We start from the raw sequence: 16,256 nt of genomic DNA on the forward strand, positions 1-16,256 counted from the left end.
AGATCTTTGATTTGTAGCTGAAGGAATCAGAATCAGTGACTCACGGGGAAGGTTCAAGCAGGTTTGTCCACAACTTCAAAGTGTTTGGTAAGTTGTGCAACAGATTTAATGAAGAGAGTTGTGTTTTTTAATGTTTGGTTTGTATCTTTATTTTAGAATTTCTGAATGCGTATGTCTTGTGTTGTTTTTGTGGAGAGAAAAAAAAATCTACAAGTTTACTGATACACATACAAATCACTGCATACAATGAAAAATTCCACTGTTACAGGTGCTTGGCCTTTTTCACCAATAATACCTTCATGAAAAATAAATAAATAAATAAATGAATAAATAAATGTTAAAACAGTACATGAAAATAGAGTGACTTAACTTGATTTTCACAAAGAAATAATGACTTGAAGGTTCTCTCTTTCACATGTGTGACTTGGTCCCATGTCTGCAGGTAACAGTCGAATTGTGCGAGTCTGTACAGGCATGGTGTACTCTTATTTCTACTTGGCTTGATGAGTTAAATTAGTAGCCACTCCTACTTCTACCAGAGTATCCTTACTTCTACTGAAATCCATCCATCCATGTTCCAAACCTCAGTGCATTGGGCCCCGCTGACTGTGGGCGAGTGCAGGACACACCTTGGACGGGTCGCCACTCCATCACAGAGCAAACACAGAGAGACATATTTACACCGACACCTTGGTACTGTTTATCACATGCGTGTTTTTTAAACTTTGGGAGGAAACCAGAGAACCCACAGGAAAGCCACACACAGAAGACAACCTGAGAATATAATAAAAGTACAGTCTCAAGGCTCGATGCTCCTGCTTCCCTTTCGCAAGCTCTCGTTATACGGTGTCTCCAACTCTCTGTTTTCTGTTTTAAACCTCACAAAACAGTTGTATGTGTCAAGTCGATCTCCAACACAACCAGTCCAAAGTTGAAATAAAGTTGTTGTTTTTTTTTAATTTTAGTAATGCTCAGTGAGTGACAGATGGGAAGGCAGGGGAGCAGGTGATGCTGATAAGGTTTGTCCCACATTTGACGTGTTGTCACGTGTTGCTCTGCAGCATTGCCTGTGTGGGTGAAGACAAATGCACATTTCCGTCTGAGTACTCGCATTGGAAGGGACTCATGTGAGACAGTCGCTGCCGTCATGCTCGCTTTCTGCCTCAATCTCCAGGTTTTTCTTTGTCTTTACTGGACAGCCCTGACTGATGCAGGTAAGGTCAACACATGGTGTCATGAATCCCGTACTGCTCCTCTGTAAAAATTCAAATGAGGTGCAGATGTAAGTTCTGTGTCTTTTTTTTTTTTTTAATTAGAAGTTAAAGGAGTGCAATGGAAGAAGTCTGGGGAGTCCGTCACCATCCAGTGCAGATCTTCTGGCAAACAACAACAACTGGCTTTGAAAAAAGGCCTCAAAGAAGAATTTCAGCTTTTTAACACCGAAGCAGCATCAGCCAAAGAGGTGACTGCAAAAGAATACATCGAACGACTGCAGACACATGGAGAATTTCCCAACAAAGATATTCTCATAAAAAACCTGTCTCCAAATGACACTGGGCCTTACTGGTGCATATACACAAAGGTGGACTCTCACGCAAACATAGAGACTACAAAAGGTGAAGGGTCTGTGCTCCTGGTGGTCACAGGTGAGACTTGTTTTTTCACTCTCACAACACTTAAACTAGTCCCTTCATCTTTTTAATGCAGGACAATAACCCAGCATGACATTGAAAAAGAAGTAACTCCTGCTGCCAGATGAAAAGCGAAGAGTTTCCTCTTCATCTTAATTGAATCAAAGTGATAAGCATTTTATTAGTTAAAGGCATGACATCTCGTTTGCATGCACACTGCTGCACTAAGTGAGTACCTCTGCTTGGTTCTACCTGATGTTGTGAAGTGCAGCACTCTGTGTCCCAGGAAATACTGGGAATCTCTCTCAAAACATGCAAATCAAAATAAGAAAAATCACTAATTCCTCAGGCTCCAGATGATTATTAATCACTGTGTAAGTAATGTGTTTGATGTGCACAGACCATGCAGGAGACAAACAGGTGGCAAAGGATGAACCGAAAGCGTGTGATTCGTCAAACCAGGATCTGATCATGGTGTGTGTTGTTGTCATTGGCGTTGTACTGCTGCTCATCATCATGTCCTTCCTCATATGGATCGTTCGCAAGGTACCTCCAGTCTCTGAGAACAAGCATGTGGGTGTGTTGTGGGTGACTGAATGTGTGTTTTGAATGCATTTTGCTTTGACTCACGAGCCCCGCTGGAATTCTTGGGGGCCGTTTCCATGTTCCTGTTATTCTCGAAGGTGTATTTTCCTGTTATGTTCAGCAGAGCGAACGTGCCTTGCTGCTATTTACTGCCATTACTGCTTAGACAGTTTTTATGAAACACAATGGTGACAATTCAGATACTTTTGGCTGGAAGAAGAAGAAGCCGTGTGTTCTTCCGAATACTGCATGCCAATGTTTTTTTTTTTTTTTTGAGAGGATATAACATTAGATTGATGTAATTCAATACAGTTCACCTACACCACAAACTGTAGCCATATCCATTTAGATATAAAGTATTTATATCAAAGAAAACTCACTGATCCAACAGCACCAACAGAAATGACCTGAAACAGGTTCATTTTGACTTTTTCATTTAGTCCTGCCGTTAAATTGGCAACTGAAAAACAAAATAAGCTTCACTTATATAAGACATTTAGCTTGTTTCAGCAGTGCATTGATCATTTTAATCATTCATTTTAAGCCAGTCTTTTACACTTGAACCAATGATCAAAAGCATCTAAGTGAAAAACCTGTGATGTTCCTTACGTCATCATTTTCACTGTCTGCTCATTTTCCATGTTGTTTGTGGTCTGATTGATCATCTCTAGATTGTTTCATTTTGTTTCAGCTGCTTGAAAAACTGTATTTTGATAAAAGCAGCTCTTTACTGACAGCAGCTAAATTGATGCAACAGTAAGAAAAAATTTTAAGTGCTACTCTGATAGCGTGGACCTTTAGAGAGCAGAGTAGAGTAGTAGTAGTAGTTACTTATGCTGCAGAGGAGTATTTTCACAGTGTACGATCAGCACCTTCACTGAAGTTAAGCGTGGAGCAAAATCTGACCTGAGACCACGTAAATGTCAGTTGTTTTCAGTCCAAGTCTGTGTCATTACAAAAAAAAACGAAAATCTGAAATCAGCATCTAATGTGTTGACATTTCACTCTGTGGGTGAGCAGAAACAGTCAGGGAACGGAGCGGAGAAACCAAGACGCGTCGCCACCAATGATGTTTACGAGGAGATGCGAGGAACTCTCAGACCTTGAGGTCGCCATCGCTGCACGCAGACGGTATGAGCTCTGTAACCACCAGTGCACCAAAGTGTTGCATGTGAAGCAACGTGGCAACTCAGCATGTTCTTCCTGAGCGCCGTCTCTCCAGCCCCGGGCAGCCAGTCAGCCCAGAACTGTGAGGATCATAATGAAACTGACTGAGGGAAGATGAGTCAGCTTCAACAAAAATGTCCATCTCTGCACAAATGTTCACGTTGGAATGCATCACGACGGCCATCCAATGTGAAAACATCTTTTCTCATCTTTATGTATAAAGGTTATGGAATAATGTTCAGATGAACTGAGATTTTATTCTAATGCTATGCAAGATATAATACTGTGTACATATATATATATATATATATATATATATATATATATATATATGTATATATATATGTATATATATATATATATATATATATATATATATATATATATATATATATATATATATATATGTATATATATATATATATATTGTTGTAATCTGTCTTTTAACAAAATCAAGATAGTAATTTTGTGATCTTGGATGTATTTTTGAAATATTTGCTTGTTTTCTACTGCAGGCTACATGTTTACCAATTACACTTATTCTCATAAAAACCGCACTGAAGGCTTTAGAAGATTAACATAAAGAATATATAGGAATCAAAGTAGCTATTACTATATTAAAAAAATCTATATATATTGTTCTCTCATATTGTATTTGCATTGTATACATCTACAATCTCACACACATTATTGTTTTTTTTTTTTTAACATGAACATGAATTCATGACAAATAAAGAAAATAAATGCAATTAATGATGAATTACTTTTCATCAGAAAAATGACCATATATGGTGACGACTGCATCTCTTCCTGTTGTTTCCAGATTAATGAAGAAATTTCTGTCACTGATGAATTAGCTGTGCTAAGCAACAGGACTGCTGTTTGCTTGCGTGAAGTGACTGCAATTGTTTAGTATTTCTAGGATTCCTGACGGTTTTGTTTTGTGAAAATGAAAAAGACACCAGAACGTGTTCACTGCAAAAACATGCGAAATGTCCATTTGCACTTGTGCTTAACTGGACTGTAAAATAGGCAGATTAATTGTCCCATATGGTTTAGCCAATAGCACAATATAATAATAATGAACAGTAGTTCTAAGAAGTGTAGTCACAAACTTTCACATTGATTCAGTCGCATTATATTTCTATTGTTTAACTCTTGAAGCTAAAAATTGTGTAGAATTGAAGATTTTGTTCAGTTTCACACACAAGTTACAAAATAACAACAAAAATGTTTTTCAACATTATTTAATGTAATTAATTACATAAAAGCAATTAAAAAAAACCCATCACTTGCATTCAAGCACAGGAAACACAGCTTGAGTCAACATCAGGATTAAAAAAAAACTCAGCAAAACAAGGAAACATCTGTATTCTGCATGCATGCAAGATCAGCGTACACCATACAGCGTGTGGTCACAAACTGTGAACATGTTTTTTCTTCACCAAATAAGGTCCATGAAGTGTGACATGTCGTGTTTGTGGGGTAAATGTTAGAACTCTGTGGTGTGAGCTGTTGCCGTGTGGTTCCTCTGCACCGCCGAGACGGGCGCCGTGCCTGTCAGAGGTCCAGCACCGAGTGGAGCATGAGACGAGGCGAGTGGTCGCAGCGACAGGAAGATGAGACCCCCTTAAAGGAAGAGACAGGATAAGCGTGTCTGCAGAGATCATCTCGCAAACCACGAGGTTTTGTAATCGCTCCTTCATTTGTGTCAGTTCGGTGAACTTTACACAAAGCGGAGGAAACTCTCGACTGACTGCAGCAGTTTCCAAACATGCCAAAACTTGTTACAGGAAGCATCAAATCATACGAGGTTAAGAACTCAGGCTCCAAAAATCATGTGTAGCAGCAAGAGATAATAATCTGTTTCAGTTTTTACACAGCCGCCACGTCTGACGAGGCCTGTCTATTTAACGTGACCTTTGACACGCCTCACCGTCTGCCTAATTGCTCGTAATCAAAAATTAAAAAGTTGTTTTTCTCTTGACGTGTGGCTGCAGCCCTCATGTTGTTTTTCTTCAGGTGTCGCATTTATGGTCAGAGGATGTTTTCGTTATACAGTAAGTGGAAAGACGTGACACATGTGGTGTTTTTCAGATGTGTGGGCAGGTTGTCAGGTGAGAGGTTGTGATCCTAACACTCTACTTTCACAGCTGCTATCTGTTCAATGCTTTAAAGAACTTTCAATGTGCGGTTCCGTCTTGTGAAGCTTTTTTTTTTAAATTTTCTGATCAGACTCCACTAACATTACAGTATGTGGTTACATTTTACAGCACACGTCTCACAAATGCAAAGGTGAATGTCATTAGGATTATCGAAAAATCAGAACTTAGAACTTTTGGGATTGAAATTCCTGATATTTGTGACTTTTATTCTGCTGTAAAGAATCCATTAAATCACACAAAATACTTGTGGGGGTAATGTGGTAGAGATGTGTAAGTATGTAAAGATGAGAGTAAAAATGATCTAAAAAAGTAAAACTAACACATGCTTTACATATGTTTTGTTTGTTTATGCAAATAAGGGCAAAAAAATAAGCATTAAGCACTGTTAACCCTTTAGGAATTTTATAAATTGCATTTTTTCTTCTGAGTTTTAATGACCACGCGATATTGCAAATCAACGTTCAGCACAGTTATTTACTCAGCTGTAACCTGATGTAACTTTTCACTATAAATTTGGAAGACATGGGAAGAAATGTATAAGTTCATAGCTGTTTTTGGCCTTGACCATCCATGTGTGTCGCAGGAGCCCAGACCAAGCAGATGAAAGGACAAACAAAACAAAACAGAGGGGCAAAGGTTGCAGACTGTTGAATGCACTGGAGTAGGGGCAGATTGTGCAGATGTGGTGGATGTAGATGGTGCGAAGAATGAGGGCCTCTGGTGGGTGGGAGGGAGCGATGCACAGAAAACAGAAACAGGACTTGGAGCTGAGTCTCTTGCTGTCATAGCCTGACTTGACATGGCTGAACCAGCATCACTGTCTGAGTGAATTTCATCTTTTGTATTGATAAGATCGTCTGAATTTGTCTCTGAAATTGTGTCAGCACAGCTCATACATTAAATTGATTATATCTGATTCAGCTTCTTCTCGGTGTTTTTCTGGGTCATGCAGCTTGCAGTTTCGCCCACAGGTGATCGTCCTGATGCGCTTCAGTCAAGCTTCTTTGTCAGCACTGTGTGTGAGACGTCAGCAGGCTGTTCTTATCTCAGGAAATGCTGCAACTTGTCACTGAAATGGTCTGATCTATATGAATCAAAAAGCATCACATAAATTTTATTTGATCTGAAAAACTTTATTTATTTGTTGTTTTATTATTTACTATTTCATGCTGAAAGCATATAAGCATAAATGTATTCAAGATTTCCCCATATAGTTTTTTGTCTCAGTATGCGCACGTGTAGTCTGGGCATACAGAGTATTTTGGGCTCTAAAGGATTATGTTCCTTGGGACAAAAATGTGTGGAAAAACGAGCACTTGTCATTATCAGTTCAAGGAATCTCATAATAAATACATTCTTATGAATCTATAGTCACTGGCCAGCTCTGACACATCTTCACCTGGACATGATTTCAACTCCTGTCATGAAGGAAATCACAAGAAATAACTCACTGCAGTGACAAAACTCTTGTACTGTTTAGATTGTCTGTCCAGGAATGGAGGTTCCTCCTACTGTGATTGGCCAGCCTGTGTGCTGCCCCACTTCTCAATAGATCAATCATTACTCAAAGTTCCCTCCAAATTTCAGGAAACAAAACCCAAACCTGAAAGTTAGTTGGGCACAAAATGTAACTGTATAATAATAATATGTTACTGATTTCACTTTGAATTATGCCTGTTTTGTCAAAGAAACCCTGGTGCTTGAACTTTCCGTCAGCTACTGGACCTGTTGTTTTGACAGAACTTTGCTCCCAGTCCTCAAACATCTCCTGTCTGTTTGTCAAAGTTGATGTTGAACTGTGGATTGGATCAGGGCAGTGTGGAGGCAGGAGGAGGAGGAGGAGGAGGAGGAGGAGCTCAGGCTGCTGCTGTCTCACAGTATTCTCTTCACCTCTGTGGCAGGATGTGGATTTGATCTGTGTAATCATGAAACTACATGGCCGCCACAGTTTGACATTTAGGAAATTTCAAAGGTTAAAGGTACATGTGTTAAAATATCTGGTTAGAGTGGCCTCACCTTGCACGTGGTTCCACCCAGAATACAATGTTTCCACTACAAACACATTACCTACAACACTCCACACACCCAGGAGCTGAGCAGAGTCCACACATTGCCCACGTGATGGCACAGCACAGGTTCATCAGTTATTACATAAAGACAAACCGAGACGTGAGGGGGTGCGTGCTGCCAGTGTTTATCATTGTGATTATTGCTTTAGACAGTGAAGATGACAGTTATCCACATGCGCGTGCATTCCCTCCTTTTAAAGTTGCGCAACAGAGCGAAGAGCAATCCTGAACTCCAAGATCAGCCAGCTTCAAAATGGATTATTTTGCTTTAGAAAAAGATTATCCACTAAGTGCACTCTAAATATCAGTGAAAGACTGGGCTTGGTGAAGCCCCCACTGTTACAGTAAACCACTCCCGCTCCTGGATTGGGCGTGCGTAAAGGAGCGCAGGTGTGATTGTTTCCATTTCCAGCGGAGAGTCTCCTCACGTAAAGTAGGAGTTTAAAAAAAGAAAAAGAAAAGGAGATTGGACTTAGAAAGACCGAATAAGACAGTGTACTTACCTTCGCCAGGTGCGTTTTGAAAATAGAACAGCCCAGAAGTGCTGAAAGGAAAGGTGCGCCAAGAGAAACACGCAGGAAAAGTCACGGACACAAACGTCAGTTTGACACACGCACACTTGAGAAAGCAGAGCGGATCATCCAGAGTTTACACTTCCAAAAACCAAGTCCCACTTCACTGCCGGGAGGAAACTGCAGCAGAAGCCATGAAGAAGTCTTCATATAGTACAGGTAAGCCAGCTGCTTTTAGAAAATGTGGATCTGACCACGCTTGCGTAATCTTGGGAAGTGTGATACTGCTGTTCTAACCTGATAGGAGAAAAAGTCAACTGTAGCTGACTGTGGAATCATGGACTCAACACAATGGAAAAGTGATTAAAAGAAGTAGATTTTAAAGCATGAATAGCTGCCAAATCCCCCCCCCCTTTTTTTTTTTTTTAATTGATTCCATTTTATCTGGTATTGTATTAACTTTCCCTGACTGAAAAAAATACACAAAACTCGTGGATCTGTGGGTGTGGTTGAGCAACTTTTTCCCAGGTTTGAACTCTCTGACTGCAGCATTACAGACTGGGACATCATGACAAAAAGTGGACAGTAAACGCTAAAGTTCTTTCTTTTATGGTTTGAACAAAATCAGTTGTTCTCATTGCTGTTTTCATATTGAATTATATATAATAGAATGAACAGTGTGTATCAGCAAAGTTTTGTGCCACAGTCTGAGACAGTGAGCTTCGAAAGTCATGGAGCTTGACAGGTTTGAAGTGTGTCAAAACATATTTAGTTTATTTTTTGCTGTACCTGCATCACTACAGAGAGTAGCTGGATTTGATTGTGGATACCTGAGGTTATATGTTGCAAAGGTGTCGAGGTGATCAGGTAGGTTGTAGTGCTAAAAAAAAAAAAAAAAAAAAAAAAATCTTTGGAAGAGATTGTAACTCCTGAAAATTCATCCGTGCGTCCATCTTCTGACAGCTTCATCCTCTTAACATGGGACCCCTGATAGTTTTTCCATTGAAATTGTAAGATTCAATTGGACAAAGTCCGGTTCATACATTTGAAAATTGATGCTATGCCTGTATTATGATGATAATTATTGTTGCCCTCAGTCTAAACTCCTCGGAAATTCAGGCTATAACCAAGGTTGCTTGTTAAAAACACAAAATCTTCCTGAATAATCAGGACCGTGGACGTGAACACGTGACATCCGTGTATCTCCTGTTCCTGCTGTCAGTTTTTTTTTCTTTCTCTCGTCATTTTCCTCTCTTTCATGTTCACCATATTTTTTCCATCTCTGCTCACTATCATCTGCATCCTCCTGGAGAACCTCCTTCCCCGCTGTCTTTCCCTCTCTCTAAGCTCTGGCTCAGTCCAGTGTACACAACCCCATCCCGCCGGAATGCCGGCATTCCCGGCTGCTCTTCCCAGAGCCTTTGTGCGACGGAGCGTCCGCTGGGTTTCCATTAGAGCCGAGCACATGTCGGGTCATGCCGCCTCTCTTCTCCTGTGTGTGTGTGTGTGTGTGTGTGTGTGTGTGTGTGTGTGTGTGCGCGCGCTGTGCGACGTGTGTGGAGCTGTCACATTCTTTGTCAGAGCTTCCACTTTTGGAATAGTCTAATAACAAAGTGTGTATGTTCTCTGATGTGTGTGTGTGTGTGTGTGTGTGTGTGTGTGTGTGTGTGTGTGTGTGTGTTGCGAAAGGCCTCGCTCTCAAAGGCGTAGGGGTGTTTGGACAAGCATCAGAGATGTAGAGGGGTGACTTTCACAGAGGAAGGTTGACTTTTGTATCAGCGTGTGTGTGTGTGTGTGGCTGTGTGTGTGTGGCTGTGTGTATACCACGCCAATGTCATTGCAGGTACAGACGCACACAAACAAGAAGACTGTGTATCCGACTCTTTTCAGCGATTTCCTTAAGGTATAGAGATGTGTGTGTAGCGTGTTGGGATGGATGGTTTGTGCTTTGTGCTGCGTGATGTGTGTGTTTGTGCCTGTGTTCGCTCATACGACCCCTCACCGCTGAACCCCGCTGTCGGAGCCGATCCCTGACTTGCACACCACTCCCTCAAGACGTCTGGATCAATGAGTAACCCGCATGAATAATAGCCAACTCAAACACACACACACACACACACACACACACACACACACACACACACACACACACACACACACACACACACACACACACACACAGGCATGCACATATAGAGTCATTATTTTCTAAGTAGCTCCACTCTTTTTGTTATGTTCTTTTATGTCCCACTCAAAACTCACACACACTCACACACACACACAGACACACACATGCACCTTATTCCGCCACTCACGCTGTGACAAATGCTTCACTCTGCGCCCCGCTCTGACTTTTTACCCCGTTTATAGCGGAGAGTGAGGGAGGCTTTGATTCAGAGCCTTGAGCTATTGTTGGATGGCAACTTGAAAGTCAAGCAATAAACTGTGTTGAGACATATTTGCCCTGTCATCTAGCAGAGCATGCCGAGGATGGCCTACCCCTCAATTTGGCTTCTTTAAAGCCTGTGAATAATGGACTAATAAGGTATTGGTACACATGGACATGCATGTACAGCGCTTTACCTGCGTTTTTCAGCGAACCCAAGATGTGACTTTGGAGACCTGTCATTGCAAAAAGCTTCATAGATCACAGATGAAGATATAAGGAAAGAAAACATCCTAATACTATGAGCAGGTTGACCAAAACAGGCGTGTGTTGCTCTGCGCTGGACTTGGGGAAGTGTGTGTATCAAACATCAGCTGCACCATAACACAGTGTCGCTGAGATACTCTGCAGTGTGGAGTCCTCCTGACAGCAGGAGCCCGCCAGTCTACGCCTTGTCTCTGCGCCGCGTGCACGGTCCTCCCCTTTCAGAGCCTGCTCTGAAGTGTCCACTCTGCCCTGTGTTTATCATCTGCAGCCAAGAATGCACCTCTGAGATGCTGGCTGCTGCCGGGGGTGTCAACTGATACAACGGACCTGCACGCAGTGTAGACCCGAAGAGCGCCCCGTAAAACGATAATGGCAGGCCCCCGAGAAGCTCTGACGTGGGGTGGGACATGTGCACTGACATCTACGGGCCGGAGAATGACGAAGTGCAGGCGCACGTGCATTTGTTCAGCAGTGTCAGACCCAGTAGCCTGGTGCTGTTATCTCATAAACTTTCAGACTTGCAGAAAAATCTGCAAGAAGAAATAGGTGAAGTGTTGTTGTCAAGTGGAGCCAGAACCCACGCAAAATAAATAGTAACTCCATTGTTTGGCTGGCGCAGCCTCAGCCTGTCATGACATGAATAAATATTTTATTGCAAGCAGCAATCAGGCTAAGTGTTAGTGATTCATATGAGTGCAAGTGGCGGTGTTGGGGAGGTAAAGTCTCACTGAAAGAGCGAGAAAATGCATAAAAGTCCAGCTCAGTATAAATCTTACTCTTGTTGCACCACTCCTTTTTTGTAATGTAACTGCAGTAACTGGAAGTTCATATAAAGGGCCTCGCATTGGCACAGTTTGCTTAGCTTGTTTTTTTTTTTTAAGTTCTGAAACAAGAGAAGTGATGATACAAGCTCAATACCATGAAAGAGGAAAAGCCCAAACTTTGTCTAAACAAGATCTGTACAGGCTTAATGCTTCAGTGTTAAGAAGGAATGGTGTTGTTTACTTAGCTGCCTGCCCCCATGTCCTCCAAAAAGCATCTCTGCAAGCATTTGGATGTTAATACCCTTAAAAACTGTGTTGAGCCGGGATCTCTGTGCTCCTGTCAGCACATACACACAGTCAGTCACTCATTGGGTCGTTCACCTGTGACATACAGTAACTGCATATTTCCTGGGGGAGGTTTCAACTCATAAAGCACTACGGGCAATTTAAGTGACTCTGTGGATTTTAACAACCTCACAAGAAGGAAGGCTGATGCTTATCTACCACACCAGCATTGTTTTATTGACTCCAGTAGTATCCTGTCTAACGCGGCCCGAAGCTCTTTCATGCGCTTTAATGCGACCCCGTGCACGCTCTGGGAAGAGCGCAGCCGCTTAATGTATGTTTGGCAGGGCCGTGTTGGTTTTCAGTGAGCGCGATGAGTGAGGAACAGGTAGGAAAAGGTGTAGCCCGGTCTGTTCCATCGGCGCCAGAACAGCAGCTATTCATCTGGGAGGAGTGCAGTTCAAGGTCACAGCCAGTTTCTCTCCCAAACCACATTTGTCCACATGTGCAGGCGAGCCTGACGGCGTGTGGGTGGGTTCGGGACGGTCCCCCCACTCCAGAGCCGCTGCCAGGTAAAAGGCTTATCTGGGCTGTAAAAACAATCTTGAAAAATGGCCGTCCCGTCATTCAGTCTTGTCTTGCTTTCGTTCACCCTCTTTCTCTTCATCACCCCCTCCAGCTCTTTCACGGGCCGGGTTGTGAAACGCCGCGTTCGCAGCATGTCCTTAAAATGTGTAATGAGGGCCGTAAAAACACAGTGGAACAGATGGGTGAAAAGATAGAAGCGTTCAAGGACACGGGGTGCAGAGATGATAAACTTTCAAATAATTCCACTTCAGAATTGTTTATACATTAAAATATATCGTCCTCCAAGCTTTTAATCATCCTGCTAAAGGAAGTCATAGAGGGAAATTCATAGTTATGTACATAGTTTGTATCGTGTGATAATAAATAAAGATTAAACTATGTTTGGGCATTTCAGAGAGGAAAGACGGAACATTTTTACATTTATATAAATATCATACTCATTAGATAAAACTACAAAACAAAGAGCAAGGTGAAATAGCAGCATTTATCACTAAGCAGAATTTCTTTATTTTGCATTGCATTGTCATAGATACGCTTCAACAATATCTGATTAATGTCCAAAATCAAAACATAATCTGTTGCTAAAGGGAAGGGTGGAAGTAGAAGAAGACAGGGGAAAAGGGAGGGAGAGAAAGAGAGGGGGGCCAAAGTTCCATCACCTCATCTGTCCTCCAGCTCAAACATGGAAATCGTGGCCTCCCTCTGCAAACACAAAGATCTCAGGTGTGTCCAAATAAGTCAGAGCGTGCATTAAAGTGTATGTTTTGTAAATCATTTTTCCCTGTCTCTTTGTAGGCTGTCATTTCTGTGTGTGTGTGTGTGGATGGGTGATTGATCTTGTGATTCCAAGTGTGTTTAAGTGCAGCGCCCTCTTCTCCGTGTTTACCGTCTCTAGTCGTTTGACACCAATAACTAATCAGTTCGCATATTTGTCCAGGCACAGCCGTGCACTTTGCCGGTCATGCTACATGCGCGCTGACACAAGCACATACTCGGCCGCACTAAACACGGCAATTGACATCAATCAGTTGGGGCCTACAGCAAATACACACAGGCAGCTCTGCTTTTAACTGGGTCCACAATATGACTCACAACGGCGCTCGGAGCAGGTTTTTTTCCATTAGCGAGGAAACACTGGTCCCATTCTTATCATGTGTAAGTAATGGCCTCTGTTGCACAAAGTCATAAGACAAATAATATAACCTCAGAAGATTGCAAATCGCCTCGGAGGGATAGAAGACATGGATGAAAGTTGTACGTATGTGTGTATGTGTGTGTGTGTGTGTGTGTGTGTGCACATATACTTTTGTGGCCCCAGACAAGACTGTGCAGGTGAGGCGAGCAGCAGCCCACTGCAACACCCACAAACACACTGTACAGTTTAACTTTGCAGGTGTCACCCCCTTTCTTTGGCTTGTATTCAGGCTGACTGAGATTAGCTCATGCATATTTGCTTTATGTCTGTCAGTGCTCTGCCCTCACCTCTCGTCAAGCCACACGGCTACTGGCAACGCTGAAATTATATCTCTGCGCTGCCAAATAACAATTCATCAAGACTTTCGGCTTTCAGGTGCATCAATCTCTTGCTGGAGTTCAAATGGAAACGGTTCTCGGTTCGCTTGGAGCAGTTTGCTTTGCGATTGTATGTGGGATTGTACATGTATGTGCATGTGTGTGTTAAACTCACATCTTTGGATTTTATTTCCCGCTAGAGGAGGGAGTAGGTGTTGAAATGTGAAATGTCTTTTTAGCTTTGAGTTTCAATTGACTTGGCCTTTTCACTCTATCCTGTTAGTTTGAAGGACCTACAGTATTTCGTTGAGGAACATGAGGATGTCTAATTATCAAAGCTCCCAGGTTCCTCTACCGGTTCTGTTCACCATGTTCCCTTCTGTAGAGAACTTTGCAGGCCGGGGCAAGTAGGAGTACATAAATACTAACTGACTATGTTCCACAGAATCATTCACGTTTTAATTAGATAACCCTTTGTACATCATTCTGGCAGTTAATAAGTAACACTAATTCATTTAATGGGTGAGAAGCAGTTAGGCTTGGTGGAACTGTGAGAGCCCAGTGAAGTGCTGTGGGGGAGGTTGAGCTGAGGTGGCACACTTCATCATCTCTTACTGTACCTCTTTATTGACTTTTGGTGAAGAAAGAGAACCACTCCAAAGCTCCTCTCTCTATCACACACACACACACACACTCTGTGTGTCTCCCACGAATCACACGAGCTTTAGTCACGGCTTCCAGTCACATTCATTCCCTCACCGTCAAAGCAGCTGCCTTTGTCTGTGTCAGCGGCGGAAAACCACCCCGTTTTACTGGTGTTATTGGCAGAAAATGAAGGCCTCTTCATCCACTGATTTGCGGTAGGAAGTATTTCTAAGAACTTGAAAACAGGACGGGACGACTGACTCATCAGCCACCGGATGAACGACTTACCTCATCTGAGTGGCACCGGCTGAGTCGGTGCAGGAGAGATGATTCGTGTGTGTGTGCGTGCATGCAGGAGAAAAGTGCCGCAATTTGCTGATCTATTAGAGATGCAGCATCCTGTTAACGCGCTCTTGTTGGTACTATTGTGCTGCAACAGCATATAAGATCAGGGAAACACTTTTCCTTAGTGTGAAGTCTTCAAAAGAAAGAAGTGAAGGGTAAATGCTTTATTTTCATTGAAACACACACTGACAAACACTGAGGTAACATTATTACTACCATTGACTGCAGCTGTCCCAAAGCAAAGCCTCTCATCATGGGCAGAGTTGATGTGAAAAACATGGAGGCTGATGTTCAAAAAAACTCCAGATATAAAACCATCACTAAGTCTTCATTTCTTTTGGATTCCATGAAGCAGAATTCACCCATCGTACCAGCGTTCATCCACTTTTCGTGAGCCGAGGTCAGACCACCATGGGACAGCTTTGTTTTGCCCCACTAATGATGTGTTGTTGCAACAGTAATCCCTCAACAGCCGTTTACTTTGTGGTTGGACAATAACAGCAATCCCTCAAACATCGGTCCATTCTATGTTTCCACGTCTTAGTCGTAGATTATTTCGCCTCTGGGAGAACGTGAAGGAATAGTTTTCCATCTGGCGCTTACATGTTTCGTTGCTTTGTTGACTTTAGCGGACGGTCTCATTCAGAGCGGCACCGAACTGGCAGCAGGTGTTCCTCAAGGATGATTTGAATCCGTTTGGATGTTTAATGTTGAACATGGCTGGGGAAAGACAGCGTGCATGTACCAGGGTGGGCGAAGCAGCTGATTTTCCCTTTAATGCTGTGCAGCTATAGGAAGCCTTGGCTAAGTGCAAAACCAAATCTACCACCCAAGGTGCTTCAGGAAGTAAACCCGCTTATAGCTCATATATTTGCACTTCTTAAACATAATCAGTGCTTGCCTTTTTGAAAATCATTCTCACTTGGATTATTGGTGCCACAGTCTGGTGAAGGAAGTAAAATTGTTTTGTCTCCCTCTTTGCAGCACGATCAGCCAGCGCTCGAGCGAGGAGAACAGAAAGAGATGCTTCCAACATCACAAGTCCCAGTAAGTAAAAACTACACACAAGTAAAGGCTACAACACCTTTGATTTATCAGTTAAAAACTTCTCAGCTGAGGTGCAGGCGATCCAGGTGATCAGCTACTTCCACATTTAAAAAAAAATACATAAACAATGACTCCTAATTCAGGACATGATAGTTTATACTTCTGCTTTTTTTTACAGGCTGAAGGAACTTATATCCCTGCCAGCGAGTTTTCATTTCAAGCTGTAAAATTGTATTGACTATTTGATTATTCATCACATCTCAGAGCTCCAGTTTTGGGCTTTGGCCT

At 42.3% G+C, this 16,256-nt stretch overlaps 2 protein-coding genes across 2 annotated transcripts in view; both read left to right on the forward strand.

The window, feature by feature from the left end:
- On the forward strand, positions 1-5,370 carry LOC115387786 (uncharacterized). The gene is made up of 5 exons (XM_030090643.1): positions 1-87; positions 1,062-1,214; positions 1,317-1,646; positions 2,032-2,177; positions 3,237-5,370. Exons 2-5 carry the CDS (start codon positions 1,148-1,150, stop codon positions 3,321-3,323), a joined length of 630 nt encoding a protein of 209 aa, XP_029946503.1. The 5' UTR covers positions 1-87; positions 1,062-1,147; the 3' UTR covers positions 3,324-5,370.
- A 2,435-nt stretch (positions 5,371-7,805) lies between these two features.
- Positions 7,806-16,256, forward strand: part of septin9a (septin 9a) — a 66,709-nt gene continuing 58,258 nt past the window's right edge. The window contains exons 1-2 of the mRNA XM_030089843.1: positions 7,806-8,348; positions 15,906-15,968. Of these exons, the coding sequence (XP_029945703.1) occupies positions 8,324-8,348; positions 15,906-15,968 (88 nt within the window). The 5' untranslated portion in view covers positions 7,806-8,323. The remainder of the gene's footprint in view (positions 8,349-15,905; positions 15,969-16,256) is intronic.

This window comes from Salarias fasciatus, chromosome 4, assembly GCF_902148845.1.
Source record: "Salarias fasciatus chromosome 4, fSalaFa1.1, whole genome shotgun sequence".
Classification (NCBI taxonomy): Eukaryota; Metazoa; Chordata; class Actinopteri; order Blenniiformes; family Blenniidae; genus Salarias; species Salarias fasciatus.

What these genes read in the sequence shown, in the direction of transcription:
- LOC115387786 (XM_030090643.1), top strand. Translation starts at nt 1,148, where the DNA reads ATGCTCGCTTTCTGCCTCAATCTCCAGGTTTTTCTTTGTCTTTACTGG. An exon ending in TGTGCTCCTGGTGGTCACAG is followed by an intron (nt 1,647 to 2,031) that starts GTGAGACTTGTT and finishes TGATGTGCACAG; the next exon opens with ACCATGCAGGAGACAAACAG. An exon ending in TCATATGGATCGTTCGCAAG is followed by an intron (nt 2,178 to 3,236) that starts GTACCTCCAGTC and finishes GTGGGTGAGCAG; the next exon opens with AAACAGTCAGGGAACGGAGC.